Consider the following 27992-nt stretch of genomic DNA (forward strand, 5'->3'; position numbering starts at 1 on the left):
TGGTTAAAATGAAAACAGACCAAAAAACATCAACGCTAATCCAAAAACTTGATGACCCATAGTCTACTCAAATTTACATTGAACCTTCATTATGAGTGCACGAGAGAAACCCCTTCAATATCATTGTAAGCAAAAAAATAAGGCTGTATCTTCACTCATTAGAATCCCCCCTCTTTTATTATTATTATTAGTAGTAGTCGTTTTAGTAGAAGCTGTATCTATAGCTCTAATAAAGCATTCAAATTAGAATTATTAAGTGCATGAGATAAACTCCTACAATATGACCGTAAACAGAAACAAAGACTATTGATTCCTTCACTCATTGCAATTTCCTGCTTTTATTATTATTATTACTATTATTATTATTTAATTCGAATCATCATCAATGCCGTTAATGGCGCATTCAGGGTCAAATTTGCATTGACCATGAACGCCTCATTACTGAGTGCATGAGGAACTCCATTAATATCAATGTAAAAAGAAAAGTTCCCTGCTTTATTATTATTATGATTCGTTTTATTATCATAGTTGTTGTTATTTGTATAGTTATTATTATCATGAATGCCTCCACACTTCATGTTCTCGTTGGGTCTGTCGGGCCCCCTCCTCTCTCCTCGCATCCCTGCATCCCTCCCTCCCTCCCTCCCTCTCGGCAGTGCATCCCCATCCCCCACCCAGTGACCGTCTCTCCGGGTGAAAGCTGTCTCCTTCTCCTCAGCGCAACTGGCCCCCGACAAAACGCTGCCGTAGCACAGCCAGTCCACACCGAGCCGAGCAGACACACGGGAGAGAGCACATACGCACCACCGGAGAATCTTGTTTTATTTTTTCCTCAATTCTTCGACCGAGTGACTTCGGTGAGTCTCAGCCGCAGTTTGTTGTTATGGCGGACAGGAATGTCCATGTGTCGACTCGGTACTTGTCCGTGGTTTTTTTCCCTGCCTTTTCTTCCCCCACCGTATCCCTTCAATTGTCCTCCGCGGCGGTGGCTACAGTGGGAACTAGCGGGCTAAGCTAAGCGGGCTAGCTCGAATAGCGGACTCAAACTGGTACAAGTTGTCCGGTCGATGATGGTTGTTGCGGCGTTGGCGGTGAAAGGCGCCGCTGTCGTAGCGGGGCTCTCTGCCCTCCCCTGCCGGGAGGGTTTTTTCATTGTCTATTGCTAATCTTGCCCCAGCTAGCTCGCTAATTAGCCCCTTTGAGCAGCGTGTGTCGGGGGATGCTACGGCGGGCTAGCGGCTTGTCTTTATCAGGGGCTAGCAAGGGAGCTAAGCTAACGTTTGTATTCTGCGTCCCGCACGGATTCCTGCACGGGACTGCCGTGTAGCCATGCTAACGGTGGCTAATCTAGCGATAATTGGCAAGATGGCATCTCGGAGTTGTTATCTAGAAATCGGTGGATTTTTCAAAATGGTGTCTTAAGCTGGTTTGAGTGTGACCATTTTTCGTCCGACCGCGGCTGTTTTGTCGATGCTGACGATCTGAGGAATGCAGTACTCCGCCAGTGATGCCACACTGTGATGGACATAACTACATTTAACCACTGATGTGGGGGAAAACACAAAAGCCTGCAGACTGCGCTCCAGGCTACAGCCTCCGATGCGAACAAAACAACTGCATCTTAGAGTGGGAGCAGTGTATTTTTGATCTACTAGTTTTATAATGCATCTGTGCAGTAACTGACGCATGTTATAAACACCACGTTTGCCCCCGACACGAGGGACAATGTCTTTTGTTTTCCAATTGAAATTTAAAATGTACAACAATGCACATCTTATACACTCGGGTATTTTATCTCTAATGTATTGTCTGTGTTTATAATAGTGCTTTTCTAGTGTTGTTCTCTCAAATAGCCTTACAATACAATGTTTGCCATTCACACAGTCGTCACAGTATATTTAATGCCAAAGCACCCATGGATTTTCGAGGGGATTTCTATTGTTGTTAGGCCTCACCAGACCAGCACATTATATTTTCTTTATTTGGTTATTATCGCAACCATTGGAAACATTCCAACCCCATCAAATAACAAACAACCAATCTTAATCTTCAAGAGTCCTTTGAAATCAAGGGGCATCTGGCATTAAGTTATGTCAAAAGCAGTGACAATGGTCAACCTTGACAAATCCACAAAGAAACTGCAGTTTTTTTGGGACATTCTAGGCAAATCTATACACTGCCAGATAACTAGTTATTGAAAATGATAAAAATGATGACGCAGAACTGACTATTAAATTGAGTTTAATTTAATCTTCAATCTAAGGTGACCCTGTCTGCCATGCTAAAGTAAAAGAGGAGGGGGCATCGGGTTTTGGCATGTATTGAGCGCAGTCTCAAGTGTATGAATGGTAGGCTCTACAATGCAACCATAAAACTGTCACCGGATTGAGAAGCTGGAGTCACTTAATGATACGAGAGTCGGTGGTTCTTTAACAGACCGTTGTCTTTGGACTACTTGATTTACACGTGGTTTGAACCACTTAATGAGTTGCTCCTCACAGGTATTATTAACAATAAAGTTACCAGATTTTAGGGCCAAGGCCAATGGAATTTTTAATAGTTATTATTCATTGCTTAAACAGTAGCTGCAATCAATAATTATTTCATTTTTCTAGTTATACATCAATTATTTTTTCATTCGCTAATATCATAATATTAATGGCTTTAAAGCCCGGTCAAACACACAACATTGATCATTTCCTAACATATTTAATCTGCATAATAATAAAAAACAAGATTCACACATTATTATCTTGCAGGGCATGTCTTAAACCACGGTCTGACGGTGCGGATAAACATTTTATGGATGTTTAAGGGGCCGACAAAGCGAACAGAATTCATCCCAGTACTGGTGGTCAGTCTGACCATGAGTGACAGGTCAACTGTGTGAGAGAGCGCAAGAAAGCAAGTGAGCGCAACAGCATTGCAAAGAGGGCTCCACACAGCTCTACAATGGAGCAACAGAACAAAACACAAGTTAAAGATCTTTTGTGTTGACACCATGGTCTGATTAGTCCCGCCACAGTCTGGATGATTAATGGAAAACAATGCAGTGATGTCATTAAGAAAGGCCAAACATGTCCAAAAATAATGGTAGTTCGAAATACTTTTATTGGGTATCTCTGCATCCTACAGGAAAATACCAATAACCTAAAACCCCTATCAATGATCACATGGAAGGAAAAACTTCACTATGAAGTCAGACAATGATGTCATGCTGTGTTATTAAAATATTTAAAAAAAAGATTTTGTATCACCAAGGCTTTTTATTTCCTCTGTGGCAGAAGAACATGTTACCCCCGCCTTCAGAAAGGCTACCCTCACATGCTAAACCTAAGTTTCAGGGGGACATGTCTTATATTATAATCAATAAGGTTTCCTTTCTAGACAGAGCGGTAGAGAACTCTGTATAGTTTTTTTTTTCCATCCATTTTGTTTAGGCAATGCACCCAGGTCTTATAATGAAAGGGAAGATCCTGTCAAGAAATATAGAAGAAATTGTATGTGCCACACTGATAAAATAACCTGCAATCTCACATTGGTTTGGGCTGCCATTTGGCAAATTCACACCACTGTCTCTCACAGATGAAACTAGAGGAACATTTCTCTGTTTTGTTGAGTGTAATCAACACCAACATATTATTTTGAGAGATTCTCCATCCGACGTTTGTTATGCTGCACCAGTCAATGCCCTTTTAATTTTCATTAGACCAAGTAATAATATTCTCGCATTGCTTGAGACTTGCTGTATATTTTGGATTGCATCCTTGCATCCACATTTTTATCTGTTGGTGATGCCTTAGTAAATCCCTTGTAATATGTTCACTATAAGTTCAGTACTTTGCTTCAATACAGTAAACTTGACTGTGTTTACCCGCCAGGCCACTAGTTATTACTTTCCCCAAATGACTCCTTAAATGTCATATGAAGGAAACCTGGTTTCTGAAATCTGGGTATTCCATTGGGAATGGCGTTTCCAAATCAGGACAAAAGCTCTGTCCATAATTGGTGGAATGTGTATTCTTGGCTTAGAGTTAGGAGTAAAGATTTGGCCCATTTAATAGGTACACCTAGGTTAAACTAATGCCGTTTAAACCAACAGGCCTGCAATGAATCCACTTTAATGAAGATTGGTTTCAGTTCATGTTGAATCTGTAAATATGTGTTATACTTATTTTAATGGTAATTTTGGAGGCTTGTGTACTGTGCTATACTTGAACACATGTTCCTAATGTCAGTACAACCCACTACAGTTCAAAAGCAACACAAATTCAGTGTTCTTTATACTAAAAGTTTCTTAAATTTCAAAATGCTGTGAACCATCTGTCTTGTATTGAATTGTAACCAGTATTGTGATGTGCATCACCTTGTTTACCAAATTAATAGGCCAGCATTTGGTGATGCATAGAAAACAATGCATAATTGTTGAATTTCTTTGAGCTTTTTCAGTGTTCTGGTACTTGACATTCTGGCTCAGTGTCATGGATTAATGGGACACCTGCAAAGGATAGGGCCAAAGTTAATGTATCACTATTGCTTGTCTTACTGTGAAAATTTGTTGAACCACATCAACAGTGTGATAATTATTATGCAGGCCCGGTCTTAGCTAGTTTAAGCACCAGAGTGGAGAGGCTCCAAAACAAAAAGCAAAAACACTTACTTTACCGGTATCTTATGAAGATGTTAAAGTTGTTGGTGTGAAGCTTTTTATATTCTCGAATGAATACATGACACAAACGGAAACTCTATATTTTCTACCATTTGGTCTCCACTGTTGAAGGTTGGACTGGTGGTCCTTTTCAAAAACATCACTGGTTGTTATCTTACCTACAATATAATAGAGTCCTGTACTAGTAGCACCTCCACTGTGGGCAATAATGCCTGTCTATTGTTAATATCTCCTTGTGGTATTGATTGTTTATCAAGGGTTTAACTGCCCAGTCTTAAATCATAAAGCTGTCTGGTCTTGTGCGTGAGCATGTCAAGTATTTTTGTCTCACTGGGTTTTTGTTTCCTGCCGGGGTTCAAGACTTCTTTTCATTTATGTGCACCAGCACCTTTATTGTCTCACATTTTCCCACAATTACAGTTATATAATAAGTGTTAAAATAACTTTTCCCTTTAGCCACAGAAATTGGACAAGCCATTCTTGACTAAAGGTATGTACTTTATATTAGCTAGTTCCTGGCTCCGGCTTGGTGTCTCTAACAAAAGTGTTGGGTTCAGGATTTGATATTTTACCCAGTAATCTTACGACCCTACCGCACACTCGCAATTAAATGCAAACATTTTGGTATATTGTAATGCAAGATTTTTTGGGATGTTCAGGATGACAGCAATGTTCATATGATACAGTTAGCAAAAAGTTATCCCTCAAAGCTAATATGTAGCTTCAAAGCAGAGAGCCGAAGATTACGTTTTCGTGGAGCCTGACTGGGCAGCTGCCTCCGACTCACTCAGCCTTACCTTGGCTCCAGGTCTGCAGCTACCTGTACCTACCCATCATCACCATGTGGTCTTAACCGTTAACAACCAACTGACTGCAAAGCAGTTCTATTCATTTGTAAATGAGCAAACAGACTGGCTCATTCAATTAAAATTTTCTATGTATGTTTAATCCAAGTAATGCAAGTAATTTTCTGCATTGAGGACTGTTGTACTTTATATGTACTTTTTATTTTCATAGCCCCATATATGAAGCCACACAAGACGACTAAAGTGCAACAGCTCGATCAACAGAGACTGCTGTAGAATATGAAAGTGCCCCGAAAAGTTTATTTAGCTGGCAATGATGGACTTAACTAATGTTCCACCAGTGTCTTAAAATTATTTCCGGGTTCTTCTGCGTAAATGTTAGCATAGTTTCTATAGATATCTCTCGGCAAATCCGTACAACAATTCCCTGTGTGGTGTAGAAATCAGTGTTGCTGTAGACTTCTAGGATTGTTTCCAGTGTCATTCAATTCTACTGTCAGTGTTAAAATCCCTTAGTTGCAGTGAGAACTCATTAAAATTCGTATTACTTGATGCTCCCCTTTTCAAGAAACGTAGACGTAAGCCTCTAATTATCTCTTTTTACAAGTCTGTTGAGGAAATCCTTTTTTACCACATCTCTTTTCGTTTTAACCAGTGAAGATACTGCTATTTACTTCTTACACCATTATCTGTGGGTCCTTCTAGTTCTCTTCCTGAACCACAAATATACTAGGTCACATACAAATACATACATATTACAGAGTAAGTAGTAGGTGCCACTAAAAATAATCACGGTTCTTGAATTGACAAATAGCCTTGTATTGTCTAATAGACTAGAATATAAAGGTTGGATATTTTGCCATCAAATTATTTATCACACTGTCGAGCTGACCTTAGTGGCAGTGCCTAAGAAAAGCCGCTGTACTATTCGTCGTAATGCAGCGTTCTGAATGTGTGTTAATACCCCAGGCCCACAGCAGGGGTGGAGATCTCCATAAATGGATAATGTTTAAGAGTATTCATTTCATGGTAGGCACTCTGGGTATGAAAAATATTTCCATTTTCAGGGCGCCAGCACAATACTGTCACTTAATCCTGGGATGCAGACCCATGAGGTGTGTGTGACTGATGAGATGATCTTGGAAAGGAGACTAGAAGGGGAGGAAGTTGGCACAGAGAAAGGGGGAGATGCTGTCCTAGATCTAAAATAGCCCAGGGCTGCTTGAAGCACGTTGCTGCAGGGCAGGTCTGATTGTGTGGAAGGCAGGGGGGTATTTCTGATTCCATCACACTGCCTTTTAATATTACAGCAGGATGGATGTAGTCTTGGAATTGATTATGGATGTCAGCTCTGATTGAAATAGCAGGCGCTACTGGAGGCCTGTGTTTTGTTAGATATCATGCTATTTGGAAGATTGCTGATGTAAAAGCTCTCCTTTGTACGTCAGCTGTGCAGGGATCCTACACTCAAGATTTTCACCCTAATCTATAACGGTTTGAAATATTTCACATTCTTCTCTTTCTGGCCCTGCTTTTCTCACTGGTTTCAAAGGGGCATAAAGGCAAAAAATTGAATCAGAAGACAGTTCTTGCTGGCTTGCTTTCTGCCAGGTTGCTGTTAATCTCTTGCACACTACGACACACACAGTCCTGATCAAGCAGAGTAGCTGAGGTGTTGAGTGTTAAACTCTTGACTTTGATTGCTGCTTTGTTAGCCATGAATGTTTCGTGTGACAGAGAAAGCCTCGGGCTTTAATAAAGATTTATTGTTGGTGGCCCCGTAGTGCCGCAACTAACCTCTTTCATTACCAACATGCAGCCGGTTCTTTTCCCAGTATGGTGATTGTCTGGTATTTAATATATCAGAAGATAATGAAAAATGGCCACATTTTCCCCGTACCTAATTGAAAATCTATTAATAACTTGTCTTACCAACTGGTGAATTGTGTCAATAATTTCAGATTTACAGTACAGTAAGCCGATACTAAAATATGCCTTACAATTTAATTAAAAAATAAAATAAATAAAATAATCCTATTTGTCTGCGGTTTTCCCCATTAATTACCTCAACTATGGCAGCCGGCCAGTCTCATTTGTCCCAACAGTTTCATTATGTTCCAAATGTGTCTGGCACTTCTCATAAAAACATAAAAGAACTCAAACTTAGTGCTCTACACTGTTGCTCATTGAAGAGATCTATGTAGTGCTCTATGCCCCATTGTCAATCTTTCTTTCTCACACACAAACGCATTGACCAGTCAAGAATAGGGGTGCAACGATTAGTCGACGTCGTCGACAAAATTCGATCACAAAAGTAGTCGACGACGGATATACTCGTCGATGAGGTGCTGATGGAAACCGCTGAGGAGTGAGCCATCTCGCTTCCTTCCTATCTCAGAAAGTCGCGCATGTGCAGTAGTGACAACACATTGGCCAATGGCGGCGTGCGCTGCAACAGCATCGCGCAACAGGAAGACCATAGTTCGGGAGAACTTCACCCTCAACATGGCCCGAAAAAAACTACCTGCATTATGTGTACGGCGGACCCGCTGTACACTGGTCCGCTCGTCGGAACGCTTACAGCCGGGCCGGACGAGCGGACCGGACCCGCTTAATGCTGGTCCGCTCGTCGGACCCGCGTACAGCCGAGCGGGATGGCGGACACGCGCATTTGAGGAGGAGGAGGTTTGACATCGTAACGTAAACGATGCAGACTCACCTTGGTAAAATAGCCTGTTAGCTAGCTTGCTACATAAAGGTATACCTGTGCGCAGGATTCTAGAATCCATTACAAAAAATATGGTTTAAACTTTTTTTTTACGAGTTTAAAAGCGTAATCTTATCCTTGTACCTGACAAACGTCTTTTTTAATTACAATTATTTAGTCCAAAGAAGACTGTAGTTTCGTTTGTTGATGCTACTTTCCCTGTCCTTTTTGTTAACAAGAAAATTGGATTTTAGAAATTTAATATATTTTTAGTATCAGCACTTTTCCTGTTCTTGGTTCACAGAAAAAGGGAAACTTAAATTAGATTTTTTTTGTTGCTATTATCACTTTGCCTGTCCTTGGTTTTAAATGGACAAAAACTATATTTTTCTTTGCTTTTGTGTCAACGGTACACTAATGTGCAGCAAAGTTGATTAAAATACTTTTTTTTGCATGAAGTATCGATATTAATTGTCTTTATTTTCAGTCATCACATGCGTCTTAACAACCTCAAGCTAAATTTAAAAGCTGTTGGCTAAATAAGAGCAATTGAGAATTTGTGTCATTCATAATCCGATTAGTCGATTAATCGTTTCAATAATCGATGACTAATCGACTATTAGAATAGTCGTTAGTTGCAGCCCTAGTCAAGAACAGTACCCAGAGAAAATCCACCGCGTCAGAGGTGAACCATAACATTTTTCGTTCAGTTTCTACTAGGGATGGGCATAATTAATCGACGATCGATTAATTGATCATTAAGAATTTCCTCGATGAAAGGAATTTCATCGAGGAATTCGCTAATTACACATTTGACCACGGGGGGCAGTGTTTGAAAAAAACGGCACAGTCCTACTCAGTTACCTGCGACTGGCTGCGAGTTACCGTGTATTTCCATTTCCAAAGTAAACATGAAGAGGTCACGGCGAAGTGTTGCATGGGACCATTTTGAGTTAAAAAATGACTTGGTTCACTGCCAACACTGCGAAGCTTTCCCAGAGACTGGGGGAGACGAGGAGCCTGCGTTGTCTGACACGGACGAGGGGAGCGCAAACACCGGAGCCGCGGCCAGGCTAGCCAAGTTAGCACGGAGCTACCTGTGTATCACGGCGACGTCAGTCCCCTCAGGCTGCGTTCGCGTCTGACCCCAGAGCAGTTTAACATGCTCATCTTTCTCAACACAAATCTGTAGGCTGGTTCTGAAGTTGTATGTGAGTAACTGGTTATTTTTATGAAGCTTTCTCGACTCCGTACCTTGTTTGATAGTTTTGAGTTACATTTGGCAAAACCTGTCAGACCTAAGTATTTATATATTTGTAGTTGTTGTTTAACATTATGTTTTTTTAAATTATTATTATTATTTTATTTTGGAGAAAAAAAACGAGGGTCAGTTGTGTTTAGTAGCACCGGCTTCTAGCTGTCGGCTCCGCTGCTTAAGATTACCGCAGCGCATATTTTGTTCATCTTGTAATAAAGATCTCAATGAGGAAACACGATTTTTTTGCATTTCTGCATTTTAATGTAGCTTATAAATAGTGAATTTTTGAACTTGAAAATATTAATGATTAATCGAAAATTCGTCATTAACTCTCCCGACGATCGACGAAGACAATTTAATCGAATGCCCATCCCTAGTTTCTACTGTCTGCGTCAGACAGGCAGTTTTCCCCTTCACCTGCCCCTCTGTATGTCCCATTTTGTAGGTGTGGAAGAGTGTGCGTCCAGAGACTGCCACCTTCTCTAGTTCACAAAGTTTGTAGATTACCTAATCAATGTTACTAGGTTCAATTTTGGCATCAGGTTAATACTGGAACGATGCTAAGTATGCGCTTTAATTTCGCGAAATCGCCGTGACTCAGTTTATTACTGCTCTTTCAGTTTATAATTGACGATTAATAACTAGTATTTTACAAAGTAGTGTTTTTTTTAATATTAGAACATAGGCGCTACCAATGTCTTACGAGTATTATACCCATAACAAATTAAATAGACATTGGGGCTGTTGGGCATGAACATCATGTAACACAATCTATAGCAGCAACCCCACTATTGCCACACCACATTACACTCAGCAGTTTATTGTCTAATGGTTTCGCTCTCTCTCTCTCTCTCTCTCTCTCTCTCTCTCTCTCTCTCTCTCTCTCTCTCTCTCTCTCTCTCTCTCTCTCTCTCTCTCTCTCTCTCTCTCTCTGTTTCAGTGTCCTATGACCCAAGTGAAATGCTTTCCTTCTGGAGGATTAAAAAAAGCTGTTAAGTTCTATTCTCTCCTGTGCTGAAGTGTGATAACGCCCACCGGTTTTGATTAGTTGCTTAAAGAGTAGATGCCTGCTGAGGTATTATGTGGGAGGATAGAGTTGGTGTGGGGGTTGTGTTGCATTGTACATGTTCTCCAGGAATGGTAGCCCTTTGTGTGTGTGTGTGTGTGTGTGTTTCGGTGGTTTATTCTTTCACAATCACCAACCCCCCCCCTCCCTCATTAATACCACTTCTGCTCCCCATAGGCTGCAAGAATCTCCCTTTTATAGAGTGGAACCAACATTATTGTTTTTGAAATGTGCACATACTTAGACGCAAACAACATATGCAGACATAAATGACCTGAGATCTGAAACAATGGAAAATATGATTGTCACTTTACTGCTTTCACACAAAACATTAAAAGACAGACAGACAGACACAAAACCCCCAGGTCTATTAGCATACAGGTTATCGAGCCCCTGTATATTTCTCTACCGTGGCCTTGAGGCTTTATAGCTTGTGAGTTCAGCCCAAATGAAGTCCCACTAATCGAGTTTAAGCTTAACAAAGTCCTGAAAAATAACTCTGGTTTAGCCGTGGAGCTGTTAGGTCTCTTTAATAATGTTAGCCAGCGGTGATGAATGAATCCCTGGTCGCTGTTTGTTCATGTGTGAGACGAGGAGAGAATTTACAACACAATCTGATGCCAGGATTTGGGCAGCCAGAAAAATAACTATGAACATTTGAGCCTTTTCATCCAGCAAAATACTTTTGTTTGCTCCTGAGTATTGAATGATATTTTGTCATTTAGATAGTAAATGTAGCATTTTAAGTTTTGGACTGTTAAAACAAGAAATTGGCAATTTAATCCAAAAGTAATTGTTAGCTCGGTTGTTTTCGGTACCTAATGCAGCACCATACAATATCTATAGGCAAAACGATTGAGTTTTGCTAAGTCTGTTAAGACCAGAGGTCAAGTTTAGACAAAAACATTTTTCCGTCTCCATTAATAGGGTGGAAAAAGCCATGTTTGCAAGTGTGGAGAGCCATGATTGAAAACAGTTATCTTGTATTGAAAGGCTGCTACCAAAAACACTACCCTCCTCAATTTATATATGCGCACAGCATCTAGGATCAGCCTCGTAACCTTCGCAGATGTGTAATGCTATCGGCAAATAAATGAAAGTGCTTCACATCACATGCAGTTTCATCTTCACTAGCGGAGTCCAGCTGTCCTTGTACTGACGGAGGGATGTTACTCTGCAGCTTGACCTACCATCTTTGAAGTCGACGTGTTTGTATCAAGTAGAGAGTTTGAGAAAACAGATGTCAGGTTTTACAGAAGGGGGCCACGAGACACCGACAAAGTGTCATTAAAAAAAAAATGCTTTCATTTTATCATTTCATTGTTCCTCCTGTTATGTTTTATTTCATTACAGAGCATGATAGAGTTTTTTGTGTTTAAACTTTTAATTTAATTATTGATGAGGCCGTGGATTATTGATTGAAAAAATCGATAGTCATAGTTGGTTCTTTTGAAGTCAAAATATCTGTATTTTAACCAAATAAATGATTAATTGACCGAAACAAACAATATTTTTGAATAATGAAAATCATAGTTGCCTAACCCCTAAAACAAGAAACTTGTATAGATATAAGATAAGAATAACTGCCCACTCTACACAGACAGAATTGATATTATCTGACTCATTGTGTATATTAGCTTTCCCAAAATGGCAGTTTGGTTTCTAACAAAAAAAAGGTAATAAAATAACATAAATATTTATGTAATGCAGACCCCAAATCTATTTCAAGTGGTCCGCAGTAGTTGCTACTTGACTGTAAGTGCGTATTTAATTTTGACATTCTAGGCACACAGCCGTATGTTGAGTTGTTACTCGTTTTATGTTTTGCCTTAAGCAAAAAAAATAGTTTCACACCATGGAGATGTGTAGACTCTTTTCCTTTACTCTCTGTTCTACAAATAAATATACAACCCATCTTTGTCTGTCTGTATTGTGAATGTCCCCTGGAGAATGCTCTTCTTCAATCACAGTGGTCTTTTGAACAGAAGGTCTTATTGTTAGAAAGGGGTTTTATTCGACAGCCTGATGCACCTCATCGCCACCTCCCCCTGAAAACAAAGGGAGCTGTGGTTTGACACTCCTACTCATCACATGCTTTTCTGTCATCCTATTACACACACACACACACACACACACACACACACACACCTTCATTAGACACATTGATGTGCCCCTCTTGTTCTCACCCATTCACTTTTCATCACCTTGGCCTAAACACGCAGTGTTTTTTTTCAGACAAACCGTCTGTTTCTATTCGTTCACAGCTGTAATTGGGTATGTGTGTGTTTGCAGTAGGCCTCGGGGCTAGCTTAGCCACCTGTCTCGGTTAAAAGCCATTGTTCCCTCACTCTACACATTACAACAGGCACATTATGACTGAAGGCCAATTTATGCTTCTCCGTTTTGACGGACACGGACAGATAGGACCGCCTTCTTTGCCGTGGAACGCCCTCTCCGGGCCTCTCCGGGGCTCCACGGAGAGCTTTTCGGACAGCTCTGATTTTTCTAACTACATGGCGGAGAGCCCACGGATAGCCCTTGGCTGTGATTGGTCCGCTAACGCCAGCATTTCGGGACGACATCATTTCGGGACCTCAAACTTCCTATTTCATTCCCTAAATCACAATAAACCTAAATCACAACTACGACTCTATGATTAATGTGACAAGTGTGTTAAGCCAGCGGCGTTGTCCGGTTGACGGTGGCTGGTTAGAGCACTTAAGGCATGTGTGTACGGTCACATACGATTATAACGAACTTTCATAACTGGGCTAGCCACCATGCTAACTGCGGTGGTAACAGCGCAAAAACCTGCTGACTTTAATCCAACGGCTGTCATGACACTGTTTCTCAAACACCGTCAGGTTAGAAGCAAACACTTGTTAGTAGTTAGTATCGGGTGTCCGTGCTGACTGTGTGTGGAAGCTGGGGGGAAAGCTAGCTGCCTCCGTGTAGCTTCAAGCTGTTGCGGCTGTTGAACTAGCAACGCAGTTTGGAAACAACACTGGGGAACCGCTGCGCTAAGACACGATAACATAAGCATTTTGACCCGCTGGGTGTCACTTTATTTCAGCAAAAACTGTCGCGTCATCAACAGCTTTTTTCTGTTAGTTGCCATCGTTCACTGTGTGTGAGGAACCGGGAGGACATAAATAAACCAGCGTGGACTTCTTCTATATACCTCATGAGGTAGGCTTCTCTAAGCTTGACTTCCGTTGCGCCAACTACTGTTCTGCTGTGAATTGTTTTCACAACAAAAAGGCTCGTAGAACTATAAATGAAAAAGTGTCCGTCCGTCCGTAACGGACTCGGAGAAGCATATATTGGCCTTGAGTTCATGTGAACAAACACAGGATTACGATTATATTCTGATTGCAGCTCTTACATGTTACTTCGGTTTGACTCTTGATAATTTATGCAATTTAAATGCACTACAAAATAGTTGTAAGATATCTTAAAATGCAAATGTGACATAAACCTGGATACATTATCTGGATTAGGAAATCCCATGCATATAAAATGCAATGTAAAGCTCGCAGATATTAACAAGTATCCCCTTACAAAAATTAATGATAATCTTCCAGTTGAGCAGTCCACCAGCCCAACTAACTAATTACCATTTTAGATCAGGTCACAATGTTGGCTGAAAGGAGATAAATGGAGAATAACATCAAGAAACCAAACTCTTAAATATCAGTTATATAGGCCAAATGACCAGATATGTAATCAGATACAGGTCACATGTCAACACCTCTAGTATTATATACAGTATGTGTGTTTGTTGATTAAGTACGCTGGATTTAGTGCATTGTCTTTAATGCTGTTGTCTACGCATCACTGGAGCAACAATTTAGATTTTGTTGTATTCTGCCGATACAATGACAATAAAGGCTTTCTATTCTATTATGGTCATTGAACATACATTTTCCGATCAACTCCATTGAGCTTGCTCTGTGAGCATGGCTGACATTTGGGAAAATCAGGGATTGTATTTCTAAACTGTTCTTTTATGTGGCATTTGCAGTAATCTGTGGCTTTTGCTTTAATCTGGTTATAATTAAACTCTTTGTTTGCATGTCGAGACACTGATTTACTGAGGTGGAGGAAGCTAATGACAAAATAATTGAAGAAAAGCAGCAGAGAGGAATGAAAGTTGTGAGGCCAGGAAGCTGGAGGTGGGGATTAAAGCAGAGGAGATGCAGTAGATTAATATGGATTGTACTTTGAGCTGTGTTCAACAATCGGTAAATCAGTTCCCCAGGGACATTATTTTGTTATGAGATATGAATTTTAGTAATGAACCATAGTTGATGCTCGTGTTATTGGCTCGACCGGCCACGGTCTACCGCTTTATCCAGTGTGTGTGTGTTTGATCCAGTGTGAACGCTTGTTTGTTAGAGATGGAGACAACACCATTGACTGTACATCGAATGTTGGGAGTTTCTCCATTGGCCATCACACTTACAAAAATAATTGGTGTAAAGAGTGACCATTATCAGACCCCTTATGGAAAATGTTTTGCTTTCAGGGACATATCTCAATTCTTTTAGTCAGACCCTCACCACTACTCACCTCGTTTTTCACGTTAGCCTTTTTGAGACTTGAAATGGTGTCTTGGCCTTTTGGGGAAATTCCCTGGTCCTTCCAAGTTGACATATTTGTCAAACACAAAATCAACTGACATGACGCAGCACGCAAATACGATGCAATTATGTTAGGAAAATGTCAGTTTGTGTTTTGCCGTGAGAGGGTCCTTAATTTTGCACATTGCCCTCATACTTTCCAGCTACATTAGGTGTTGATGTCGTCTTGTTAATGTTTTGGTCCATCCATATGTTTATTTAAGGAATTCATGCATAAAACGACTAGAAAGCACCGGCACCCACATGTTAATGCTGGTATTCAGTTGTCAAGTGACTCCAGGCGTTTTGACGTCATGTTGCTGGACGCAGTGCTGAAAAGATTCTTTGACTAATTTGAAGTGTCAGTCTGTGTTGTTTGGCATTGCCAGGGTACAGTGTATGCCAGACATGGTGACAGTGATGCTGTAATCATGTACAGAATAAGTGGCTATGAAACACCAGCCCAGGATGCATCAGTTTAGATTTAAGATGGAAACTCATGTTCTGGTACAATCCAATTCCTTTTGTATTGTCTTTACATGATGACTGGGTGATTTGCTTTGTACAACACAGGATACAAATGAAGTCAAAACGTACAGCGCGCGCACACACACACACACACACACCTTGCCTCTACATATTCCTCAGCTGTTCCACGCTGTGTGTGTGTGTGTACTGGATCCTGCTTATTCATGGCCAGGTGCTTGACTTTGCTTCCTTTTGTACATATATTTTGTTCCCGTCACATGTACGCTCACTTGGGTGCGTTGTGCTTTTTCATTGGCTCTCGACGTTTTCTTTGCTGCTTGTATTCAATGTTTTGTACAGCACATCACATATACATGTACAAGATGTATAATGATTCTTAAACCCGAGACCGAAACAGTGATACAACGGTGATGAATGAGTTAGATTTAAACACTCTCATATGCATTTTAAAGTCGCCCTCTAGTCAAAAATATGTTGAATTTGAGCTTCATTTCACTATTATCTTACGGCCAATATATTTAATATTTTCATGTATATGGACTCTTAACATTTTAATGCAGTAAAATATGTGAATGAGTTTTCAGACACAAGTTAAAAAAGTAATTTGTCTTTTTTCAGAAACGTAGTTTTTTGTTTTTAAGTTCGAACTCTTTATTTCATGCTGTGCGCTTTGTACAGTAAAAATTATTGTGATACTAAAGACCAAATGACCCTGACCCTAACGTTATATAAATTACAAGCCTGGTGATCCTCATTTTAAGATTAAATAACCATAAGATTGAGAATTGAATTGTGGCTCAAAAATTGAGGTCTGAACCAAACTGTGAATTTTGAGTCGTTAGACACAGTACACACACTTTAGCTTCACTTGACTCAGACATGCATCATATAGACTTGATATACATACACGTGGGTAAAATATGTCTTCATTTCTGTTTTATCAGCTTAAAGATGCTAACATGCTAGTGCAGGACATTATTTTGGCAGTAAAAAATTCCCTCACGACCAATTATTAAATCTATTTATTGGTGTTTAAACACCGGTTACCTCAACTACTCACATCACTGTCTCCCCTGCTGCTATCACTAACCATTTGCTGTTGCACTGGTGCTTGCTTTTTGTTGCTGTTATTATAAAAAATTTTTTTTTTTTATCCCTTTTCCTGTGTTCGTTGTAATCATGACCTCTCGCTGTTTTAATTTCAGATTTGCATATCCACTTCCACTCCTTCCTCATTTGCATACAGCAAGAATGGCGAGCGGGCATCCCACAGACAAATTCAGTTTCATGTATCAACCAGACACGCACAAGAGGTACGGGGCACGCACGCATGCACACACACACACACACACACACACACATATATACAAAGACACACTCATGCACACACATTTCCCATGCCCATATTCTCAATGAACAGGTAAGTTGAAATAGCACTTTGAGGTTTCATTCATCGCCATCGTGCGACCTGTGGGGAAAGACACCTGATGGGAGATGTAGTTTAAACAAATCTTTAATAAGACTTCTCCCCCCATCCATTTCCAGCACCTTAAATTTTAAGTGGCCACTCCTTCGTTCAACCCTGTAGAGGGAACCAGGCTGGTAGAGCTCCTGCTGCCTCTTTTTTTTTTGCAGGTGTGCAACATTTGGCTGGTTTTATTTAACACCTTACAGGAAACCAGACACACATTTTCAGTGGATTTTTGCATTCCTCTGATTTTCTATCAGTACTTGACAGAAAAAAAATCCAGTCAATAGTCTGTGATTTTAAACACAAGCTTATTTTGAGCCTACTTGAGGGTGAGGATTTACGGTGCTTGATTTTTGTTGCATGCTGGCAAAATCCTTCAGCTGGATGTCGCCTTGAGAATCTTGAGTTTGGGATTAATGTGTGTGGTTGATTGGTGTGTGCGTATGTATGCTTGATAGATGTAACAATTTTTTTTCCAATTTACGTGGCTTACGTCTCTCTCCCCTCCATTTTTCTTCTCTCCTCTTTGCGACAATTTCCTTTTCTCTCTCAGTAAGAACCGATTATCTTCAGCTATGAATCCAGTCTACAGCCCTGTTCAGCCTGGCACCCCTTATGGAAACCCAAAGAACATGGCGTTCACAGGTAAGACTAATCAGCACATACACATTTTTCATCCACTAATATCCAGATTGTCCCGTACTGTTTACTAAATGTGCGCACAAAGTGGCTGCCATAGGAGGAAATGCAGTCAACAACTTTGCTCATCACAAAAATGTGTATATTGATGAGTTACAGACGGGATCGATGTGGATACTGTGGTAAAGTCAGTGATCAGAAACCAAAAACTAAAAAATATATTGATAACTGGTGAAAGTTATGTGCAGATAAATCATAATAAAAATAACCAGTAGCTGAAGTTTGACATGAAATCCGTCACAATAACAGCTTCACCTCAATCAACTAAAACACTTCTGTGATTCTGTATCAGGATTAGACGTTTAGAGAACCTGTTCTAAATATATTTGTCTGTAATGGCCTGTTACTGTGGAAATGTTGCTTGCAACTCTCTTTCTGAACCTAAGAGTGACCTGCAGTAAAGGCTGGCGCATGCTTCTGAAACTGCGTCGGCGGCGTTTCACGCAGCTGTGTCGCAGGACTCTTTGTCATTCATGCGTCCCCAACCTTCCCCAAGCGCTGCGCGTCTTATACAGCAATTCCCCTCCAGAACACTAGGTGGAGTAATGTTTTTGGACGAAGACGACCTTAGAGACGCCTTCTTTCTTCTTCGTCGATTGTTTATTTACAGACCCACTGCGGCTCCTCGTAGCCTTTTTCTGGCGGACAAATCCGCCAGTCAGTGACGGGTTAAACAAGCGATCATACTACTGGATCTCTTCTGCCAAGTGCTCTTCTATTTGGTCCATATTCGTTCTTCTAAATCTTCCGTTGTTTCTGCCGGTATTATGGGACATGAAACCGGAAACTAGACTCCGGACGGGATGTAGTAGGCAGACCAATCACAAGCTTTGCGGGCTGCGTGAGGCTCGCGTCGCTTTGTTGTATAGTTAGAAAAATTGGGCGACGCACGTAAGAAGAGATACATAAGCACGTGAGGGGCCCGGAAGGGCTCTTGCGCTTGCGGGCCCGTGAAAACGCAGAAGCATGCTGCGGTAAATAACGACAGAACTATGAAGCTGCTGCACAAACAGCTGGCACCTGTTTATTCAAAGTTCAGTTAAGCTTGACTCAGTACACAGAACCCTCAACTGGAGAATGGGTTATCGTTGACGTGAACACACGCTTTTGTTATGATCAGCAACGTAATTTATGTGGATGTTATTTAGCAGCTGCTGCTAAAGAGTGTAGGTTGCCTGTTTTCTCAAAGTGTATTAATATTGAACGTATTGCTCGTTTAATCGCACCAAATTGAAAACTGCAGTCCCTTGGGTTCTTTTCAATACACATGTCTAGTGCGAAGCTGAGATGAACAGTACTTGATTTTGATATGCTTTCAAACATAGAGCAGTTACAAAACAAGTTATTTTAAGATCTACAACCCCACTGTCCCTCCATCATAGCCACTTGCTAAGGCTCGCTGTGTGAACGTGGAGTGTTGGAGAGAGAAGACTTAGAACTGCAGGTTAGAGGTGACTCGGGACCAATTCATATTTAGATTACAAATTGTGTCTTTAGATTACAATGAGTTTATAAAAAGGAGATTGGATGCATAAAATGAGATTACCAATGCAGCCTGTTTTGTTTACCTTCAATTGTAAACCAGGAGACAGATGTGTTGACCCAGTTTGAGAAGCAGCAAGTGTGTCAATGATGTCAGTAAACAGTCCATCTCATATGTCCATTGATGTGAAACCTCTCAAGACAGACGCATTTAACCGATAAGCTGCTTCATAAAAATTGTTTTCCATCTGTGCAGAACGGAGTTGAATGAAGTCAACTCATGAAAACTACTCCAAACATTTCTTAACTACAGAGAGTGAGCCAATCACCAGAAATAATGTATTGAAGAAGGGAAATATTGAAGCACAATTGGTTGTAATCTTAACATAGATTTGATTTTGAACCAATTCAGTCATAGCTCCAGAAATGCGCCGCTAGTAAATCAGCAACTGTGTTCACATGCAAATCAGTATCACGGTTATTATAGGTTTTTGGAAGTGGCCGTTACTGTATTAAGCATGAAAAGGTCAGTATCCTGGATAAACCCATATTCCAGTTTTGATAATCCCATTTTTACTAGCTGGAGTAATCCATAAGTGACCGTCATAATGGTGCACATGCATCTTATCTTATCCTGGTTTCTGACCACTGCTGACTACCTTTGAAACTTGTTTATTAGACCTGTCCACATCTTGACTAAAGCAGCTAAAGAAAGATATAACAAAAGCTTGTATTCTGAGGAAACTGACTACAAGTAAATGCAAGCAGTGAGCAGCACTTAGTGTTGGTTCATTCTATCTCTTTACCTTCTTTTCTCCCCCTTCCTCCTTTATCTCATTCTGACGAACTTGTACCTTTTTTTTATATTAGTGGAAGCATTTTCTTACGTCAAAAACCAGCGTGTCTGCTTAGCATGTAATTGGCGACTCAAGAGTGTGTGTGTGTGTGTAGCCCCTTGGCATATCTTGTGTGCTTTGCAAATCTTTCTCGATTTATCTCCACCCTCACCATATTGGCAGGTGTATGTAAGGCGCGTTGAACCAACTATGTCATTGGTGCAGACATGTTTTTTAATGAGCACCATCTGTGCACATCCCGCTCGAATCCAAATCTGTGTTTGTGTTTTCTCTCTGTTAAGCTTTGGTTTCTAATGTGTTCTCTCCTGTGATGACACTCAGGTTATCCAGGAGGGTATCCTGCCGCGGCTCCCACCTATACCCCCAACCTGTATCAAACAGGTAGTCCTGGGTATCCACCAGGTGAGCTCTGGCACACACCATTTGATGGCTTTGTTTATCTTACAAAAGGTAATATCTTGGGAGCAAATGTCTAATTTGTGTAGAGTTAATGAGTGGGATGTTCTTTATTTTTTTTCATTTTTTTTTCTTCAAAGAATGCAAATAAGAGAAACAACCCACACACACACAGCAGAGTGTAGGGTATTGTCGTAAAGGGCGTCACACAGACACAATGATGTATGCAAATGATTTTACAGTCTAATAATGATGTTTAAATTATTCAACTACAACAATGTTTTACTCTGCAAGCTGTCTGTTCAGTAGATATTGGACCGTTGTCCATAGTTGTTGTTTGTCTGTTTATTTGCACTTCACAAAATCCCCAATTGTAACACTACATCACTTGATTATGATGTAGAAAAATCAGCTGAGATAACAGCACATTTCAGGGGCAAAATAACTATCAAGGACTATAATTCTGTTAGTGATATAAACTCATTCTAAGTACTGACATTTTTTAAGACAGATTTCAAAACCTAGATTAATATTTTTAATGGAAAAAAAATCTATAAATTGCAGAATCTTGTTATTGTTTGGGGCACAATAACAATGGTTATTATGTTTAAGAGAGGAGAGAACAACAAACCCAAAGTATGGAAATAGAGATTGGGAACTTGGTGGTGGTTTGGTCCTTTTGAGTTTCATAATATAATAAATAACAATAATAAAAAATATAAATTATTTTCAAAATTCTGTTCGAATAATGGATTTGAAATATGTATTGGAAACCATAAAGATTGGCACCTAAATGGCAGCATACCTGGAATGTATTAATTTCTATGAATATATAAAACATGAAATGTTCTTTACAGGAGGGCAAATACCTCCTTGAATTGTTCCCCATCCTCCTGAATTTTAAGTGTCGTAACGAGGCAGGATGGGTTTGTAGTTTTCTGCTTTTGAAGCCCCTCTCTCCTCTCATCCCCTCCCCCAGTTGTGTTTTTATCTTTTTGGAAGTCTAACAAAATATCAGGTATGCTCCGTCGAAGCTCGCACAGCTTTGTTCCAACAGACCACCTCAACTTCATTCCTAAGGCTGCTGCTGCTGTTTGTCTGCAATTCATATTTCTCTGCCTTGTGCAGGGCTTGTTAAATACATGGAGAATTAAATTGTTTCCGTTTTTCAGACGAGCTGGATGTGGTCTGATTAGAACTGTGTCTTGATCAATGTCATCATTTCTTCAAGACCATTTAATAGACAAACTGTTTTCTGTCAGCAGGGCTTTCGTGTAATTGTCACACACCATTGTCCTCTAGTGCCCTGCATGCATGTTAAAGAATGTGTATGAGAGTATGCACAAATACACACTTTTAGACACACACAGAGCAGCTCCAGCATCTCTTTGTTCGCTTGTCCTTGTGTGAGGGAAGCTTTCATAAGCTCTGCTGCAGCAGCTAGCTAGTAGCATGTTTGACCTTCAGGCTCCTCCTAGTGGCCGTTCAAAAGTACTGCACTCTGGAGAGCAGAGCCCAGACATGAACTGAGTCCGAACCAGATGCCCTCTCTGTATAACAGAACACTTTACTTTTCAACCATGTGCATTATTTGTTAAATGAAAGCTGCACTAAGAAACAATCATATTTAGAGAGAATATCTCTGTACCTTTTTTAGATTGGTCCGAAGCTCCTTGGTTACTGGAGAAATGAGCCATTTTTAGATTCACTAACTCTCAGCCTTATTGTTTTAGCCTCCCATCAAAAGGCGGCACCAGTGCCCCATCTGGTGGATTTTGTGCCAAATTGAAATAATAAACATACAGTTGAAAGCTCAGATAAACTGTTTAAATGTGGGTAATTTCACATGTAAGTTTTAAATTAGTCTGACTAATGTATTTTTTACAAATTTACTTGCCACTGCACTGCCCCAGACTTCATGGTGCCTACAGTCTATCCATATATAAGAGCAGCAGTTTTTCATAACATGCAGATTATTACTGATTCTCTGATCCTCTCTTTGTGTGCTGTATTTAAAGATAATAGTAATTCAGTATCTTAAAGCTCATTGCTATTTTTTAATGCCATAAATCAGAATCAGAAAGTATTCATTGCCAAGTAGGTTTACACCTACCAGGAATTTACTCTGGTAATAGGCGCATACATGAACATAGAAACTTAAAAAAACAATAAATACAACACACATAGGAAAAGCAATTATAATTTTTAAAAAAACATATATTTACTCACTATTTACTTCTTATTTACTCACTTTTTCTAATGTTTTTATTTAATTTATCCTCTCACCATCATCGTGATACTTGAGGAAGTTGTTTCCCGTGAACTTTAACAAACCTTGTGCATGAACGTGCCCAGCACCAAACAGCATGCTAGAGCAGCTAAAGAGTTTAAACGGCTTCACAAATGAATAAAAACACTTTTCCCTTTCCTGGAATTTTTTAAATTAAAACTTCACCTAGGTTTTGGCTGAAGTCTCCTAAAACGTTGGCCATCCAATTTCCATAACTACTTGAAAAACTGTGTGGTGTCATCAGCCATGTTCAACCCATAAATGCAGATTATATTTTTACATTTTGTGGTAATTGTGATATTAGACCCAGCATTAATCTATCGAATAAGTCATAGGTTAGTTTACAGCGCAGAGAACACATTTAAGAATACCGTCTCTGAATTACAAAAGGTGACAATACTCATGTTATGTTTTTTGGGGGGGTTTTATGCACTGTAAATCACTTATTGCAGGTTTAAGAAAACATCTCATCAGTTATAGTGTCAAATTTATTTCTCTCTTCTTCCTTTCTCCTTTTTGCTAGGATACGCTTCAGCAGGCACCCAATACAAAGTGCCACCCACTCAGTCAAATGGAGCACCCCCTCCCTACACCCCGACCCCCACCCCATACCCAACAGCTATGTACCCTATCCGCAGTGCCTACCCTCAGCAGAACCTATACGCACAGGTAAGGACACTGAAAGAGGCACTGAAAATAATAGAAAGAAAAGTCGATCAGGCTTGTGATGTTGCCACTAAACAGAAGCACTATCAGTAAATAAGTTTGTGTCTGATCAGTCAATGTCATTTTAAAAGACTATATTTAATACAGTGAGATGAGGCAGTTTTACAATTCTGACGGCAACCCGTTTATGCAATATTTTCACATGAAAAGCATTTTGACTTGTTTTATCAAGAGTGAAACATTATTTGAATGCAAATGATGGGTTTTATACCAAAGAATTGCTTTGGTTAATAGTCTGTTAAACTGTCCAGATACATCTCCCAACAAAGGCCCTGAATTTGCAGCATATTAGACATTTGTCTGGTTGAGATTTTCACACAATAGGGACATTTGTTTTCTATTCAATGCTTTACTTCTTGTAATGTTAAATATAAGAAGAAAACCATAGATGCATAAGTAGTCGAATGTGAGAAATGTAACATGCTAATCTCCAAAGTAATTATTAAATTAGCTGATTTTGTTCTGATTTCTTTTGTTCCTGCAGTAGAAAATGGTCATTAGCACTAGAACCTTTTTCTATGGGATAAATCCATTATATTATATAATAAAACTATACACACACAAACATTCACAAACCTTATTCTTTTTCTACTTTGACAGGGAGCGTATTACACCCAGCCTGTGTATGCGGCTCAGCCACATGTGATCCATCACACCACTGTTGTGCAGCCCAACAGCATGCCCTCCACAGCCCTCTACCCGGCCCCGGTCCCTGTACCTAACCCTCGCAACAATGGCATGGCTGCCATGGGAATGGTCGCAGGGACAACTATGGCGATGAGTGCAGGTATGTTTCAGCGCAGAGGACACTTCCTTCAGTTTTTAGACATGGACAGAATTAGGCAGCAGCGTCCTGCCCGCTGCCAAGACATCAGATTTGAAGTCTTTCATTAGTTCTTGAGTTTATTACTTGAGCTCAGAAATGTTTACTCATTGAATGTGTATGTAAAGGCTGTGGTGAGAGGTCGGCCTGTAGTAGTAACGTTGTGAACTTCCTGTAGGGACCCTGCTGACAACGCCCCAGCACCCCCAAATGGGAGGACACCCAGTTACTGTGCCAACCTACAGGCCCCAAGGGACACCTGGGTACAGCTACGTACCACCTCACTGGTAGAGCCCATCAATCATGTGAGTGTCTGCCCTGCCGCTGTTTTCGTTGAAATGTTCCTCGCAACTTCATTTTTCACTCCTCTTCCTGTTCCACTCCTCCTCTTCATTCCTCTCTTTGTTCCTCCGTTGTCTCTCTCTGACCTGAACAAACTGCTCCCTCACGTTTCTTTTCCCCTCAGAGGCCCGAGGCGCTCTTTGAATCCATCGCCAACGTGTACATCTGCTTCTCTTTCTCTCTCCAGGTCTGGAGTCCACCATCGTATGCAACTGCTCAAATCTTACACGGGCTCCCGCTGGTAACCACGGGAACTCCGCACCTGTCTGCAAGAACAAAACTAAAGTGCAACAGCCACTTTACCCTTATTTTTGTTGTTATTATGCGACATTCTCTTAACATTCTTTCAAAAGCTGCTTTTATTTTTTTATTTCTCTATTCATTTGCCAACAGTCATTACTTTATTTTGTATGGGTTATTTTTTTCCTTTTTTTTTTCTCGGGAACTCCAGAAGGACTCTTTGACCAATCACAGGTGTCGGTTGCTCCTGTTTCTGTGTTGTGCTGGTGTGTGTGGTCCCGCCTGCTGCTGCTCAGTTGGCTGGATAATATTGGGCACTTACTCCTTGTTATCATCTCTCATCATTCACTACAAAGACTTACTGACTTATGCTGCCAAATTTTCTAACGACTAGATATCAGCACAGGGTTTTAACATAATTAGGATTTTTGGGGGGGGGGTTATTTAATTTTTCGTTTTTACCACACTCAACTGGTTTGCTTAACCTTTCCTGTAGACTTCTTATTTTCTACCTTGGTCATTCCTTCCACTTCATCCTTTATTTTATCTGATTTGTTTCATTTTTTATTTCAATCTCGGTGGTCTTCCAGCATGTAGCTGTCTGTCTGGCCGTAGTCTGTCAGTCACCGTCGTCCTTTCTTCTCCATGTGAGCTGCTGTGTTGTTAGGAGCAGAGCACTTGCTGCCCATCGCCCACCCAGGTGCGTGTCCCAGCCTGTCCACGTTAGCTTAGCACCTAGCACATACAGAAGAAAACACCGCCTTCTTCATGCTGCATACTATGCAGGCTAGTATGCTGTGACACAAATGGAATCTTTACCTAGAGCTAGAGAACATGTCAGGGTTGTTCGGGTCCTCAAGCTTTTTTTACTGTGGTTAGCGTAGGTGAACGCATTAAGAAAAAGCTAAATATTAATTCTAACCGTGTCAACAGCATGGGTGGTCGTACACACGCACACACTGACTCCTGCAGTGTGTTGGAAAACACATGATCACATAGTGGCACTTACTGAACAGCACCTCCCAGTCCAACACAAGCATACACACGGGTTTCTAGGGGTGTGGATTGCAGACACAGCCAGCAGAGAAGGAGTTTAAAGGGATTGTGTTGGCACCAGGAAAGCAGGACAAAACTGAGGAGCAGGCAACCATGGAAGGAGGAGGAGGAGGTGATGACGTTCACAGTCAGTTGTTTCATTTCAAAGTACAAGACATTTGAGTTGGTAACATCTTACTTGCGAGAAACTGCTGTCACATTCTGCAATTTTTGCACAATATGTATTGATTTCTCGTTGTGATCATTTCATGTCCTCCACCTCCTCGATTCCAGACCAGGACTAATAACCAAACAGAAAAGACAGATTGTTCAATTTAAAATGCACCATTCAAATGTGTTTCTGTGGATTCACTCCATTAATCCGTTTGGCAGTGCTCTGAAAAGGCCGAACAAATTAGATTTAATGGATCAGGTGCTACATAAGGAAGTCAGGAGGCTGTATACACCTGGTCTGTGTCGTATTCGCAGCTTGGAATTCTCAGAAATTGGGGCCAAATTTAAACTCTGTTGCTGATCGAGAGCCAAAAATAGACTGCAATCAAAAAGCAGGGTTGTTTGTGTTTTAATTGCTGGAGCTTGAAATTGTGACGACTCTGCGTCTCTGTCACTTCATTTGAACCCAGTTGGCTTCTCTTGACAGGAGGTAAAGAGCCACGCGACCTTCAAGGGGCCAGTAAGTCACTTTGAGACTTTAAGCAGTATTATGAGAAAATAAAATTATTTTGTATACCGTGTTTATTCTGCCGGAGTCAGAGATTTACACATATTTGGTTTTACTGACTGCATTTCAACAGTGCTCTTCATTCTTTACAACAACAACCTTTATTTTATGAAAAGTCATTTCATGGGCACAATATTACAGCCAGTGAGAGCTTGATCATATACAGCTGGTTTTGTTCACGCTAAGGTGTCTACATCCTATAGTATGATGATCACTCGCTGAGTCTTGTTTATTGGTCCTTTGCTGGAGGACATATACGGTGCGGGGTTGTGGTGGTGCTGGGGTTGATTATCAGGGGAGGCCTGTGGCATAAAAAAATAAAAATAAAACTCAAAAAAAGTATATAAAAAATAAAAAAAGATCAAATCACAACTTCTGTAGAGGACAGGTTGGTTTAGCAAAAGCATTTACTGTGCTGGTATGTAGATGAAGTGGTTTGATAATGCAATAAAACGAGGGAATGCCTCCAGCTGTTTAACACAGTAATTATTTTATCAGCGTTTTGAATTGATTTTTGAATAAAATGCTTATTGTTGTAATCTCTAAATATGGATCACAGGCTCTGTAAGCAGCCTCCATTCAATAATTATTACACTTAACTGCTAAGAAGAGTAGAACATATCAGAAATGTGGGATAATGAATAACTTTGTGAGGAAATATTGCACAACACAAGAGAACTTGAGGACTTCAATTTAATGCTAAGTTACAGGTACCTAGGCAATGTAGTGCAAATGGGAGGAAGAAGCAATTTATATTGTAATTTTTAAATATAAACCAATAAGATCGAGTGTTTTGAGGTATTCTTAGTCCAGATGTTTGTACACTAGTAGGTTAATTCTCAAGAAAATACTCAATAATGTTGCTGTCGGATGGAAACTGTTTATCTTTAAGCCTTATCTTAAATGATGACCCCTGTATTTTAGAAGACATGAAGTGGTTGTTATTGACACGAGGGTCATCAAACGTTCCCACCACGTATGGATCGGAGAAAATACAGAAGCTAGATTTTCTTGCGACAGCAGTAAAATTACTTGTCATTAGGATTTATTTAACTAACCACTACTTCTGTCAGTACTCTCCATTTGTTTTAGGTTTTTTAAACGTTATTTTTGTTTTTTTTCCTCATTTCCCTCTGGTCAATTAAGCATATTGGGTATGCATAATATTCAGGTGTATTTAACTATAGCATTGGATCTCTAAGTAAAAAAAAAAAAAAATGCAGTATATTTATACAGCAAGTGGTACAGTAATGTATTTCTAGCTAAGCATGG

General features: G+C 40.2%; 1 protein-coding gene across 1 annotated transcript; it reads left to right on the forward strand.

Annotated features, from left to right (window-relative positions):
* The first annotated feature begins 657 nt into the window (after positions 1 to 657).
* fam168a (family with sequence similarity 168 member A) lies at positions 658 to 27992 on the forward strand. The gene is made up of 8 exons (XM_053422223.1): positions 658 to 857; positions 16823 to 16930; positions 17642 to 17733; positions 20448 to 20528; positions 23336 to 23481; positions 24139 to 24325; positions 24540 to 24666; positions 24891 to 27992. Exons 2-7 carry the CDS (start codon positions 16869 to 16871, stop codon positions 24650 to 24652), a joined length of 681 nt encoding a protein of 226 aa, XP_053278198.1. The 5' UTR covers positions 658 to 857; positions 16823 to 16868; the 3' UTR covers positions 24653 to 24666; positions 24891 to 27992.

Source organism: Pleuronectes platessa, chromosome 5 (assembly GCF_947347685.1).
Source record: "Pleuronectes platessa chromosome 5, fPlePla1.1, whole genome shotgun sequence".
Lineage (NCBI taxonomy): Eukaryota > Metazoa > Chordata > Actinopteri > Pleuronectiformes > Pleuronectidae > Pleuronectes > Pleuronectes platessa.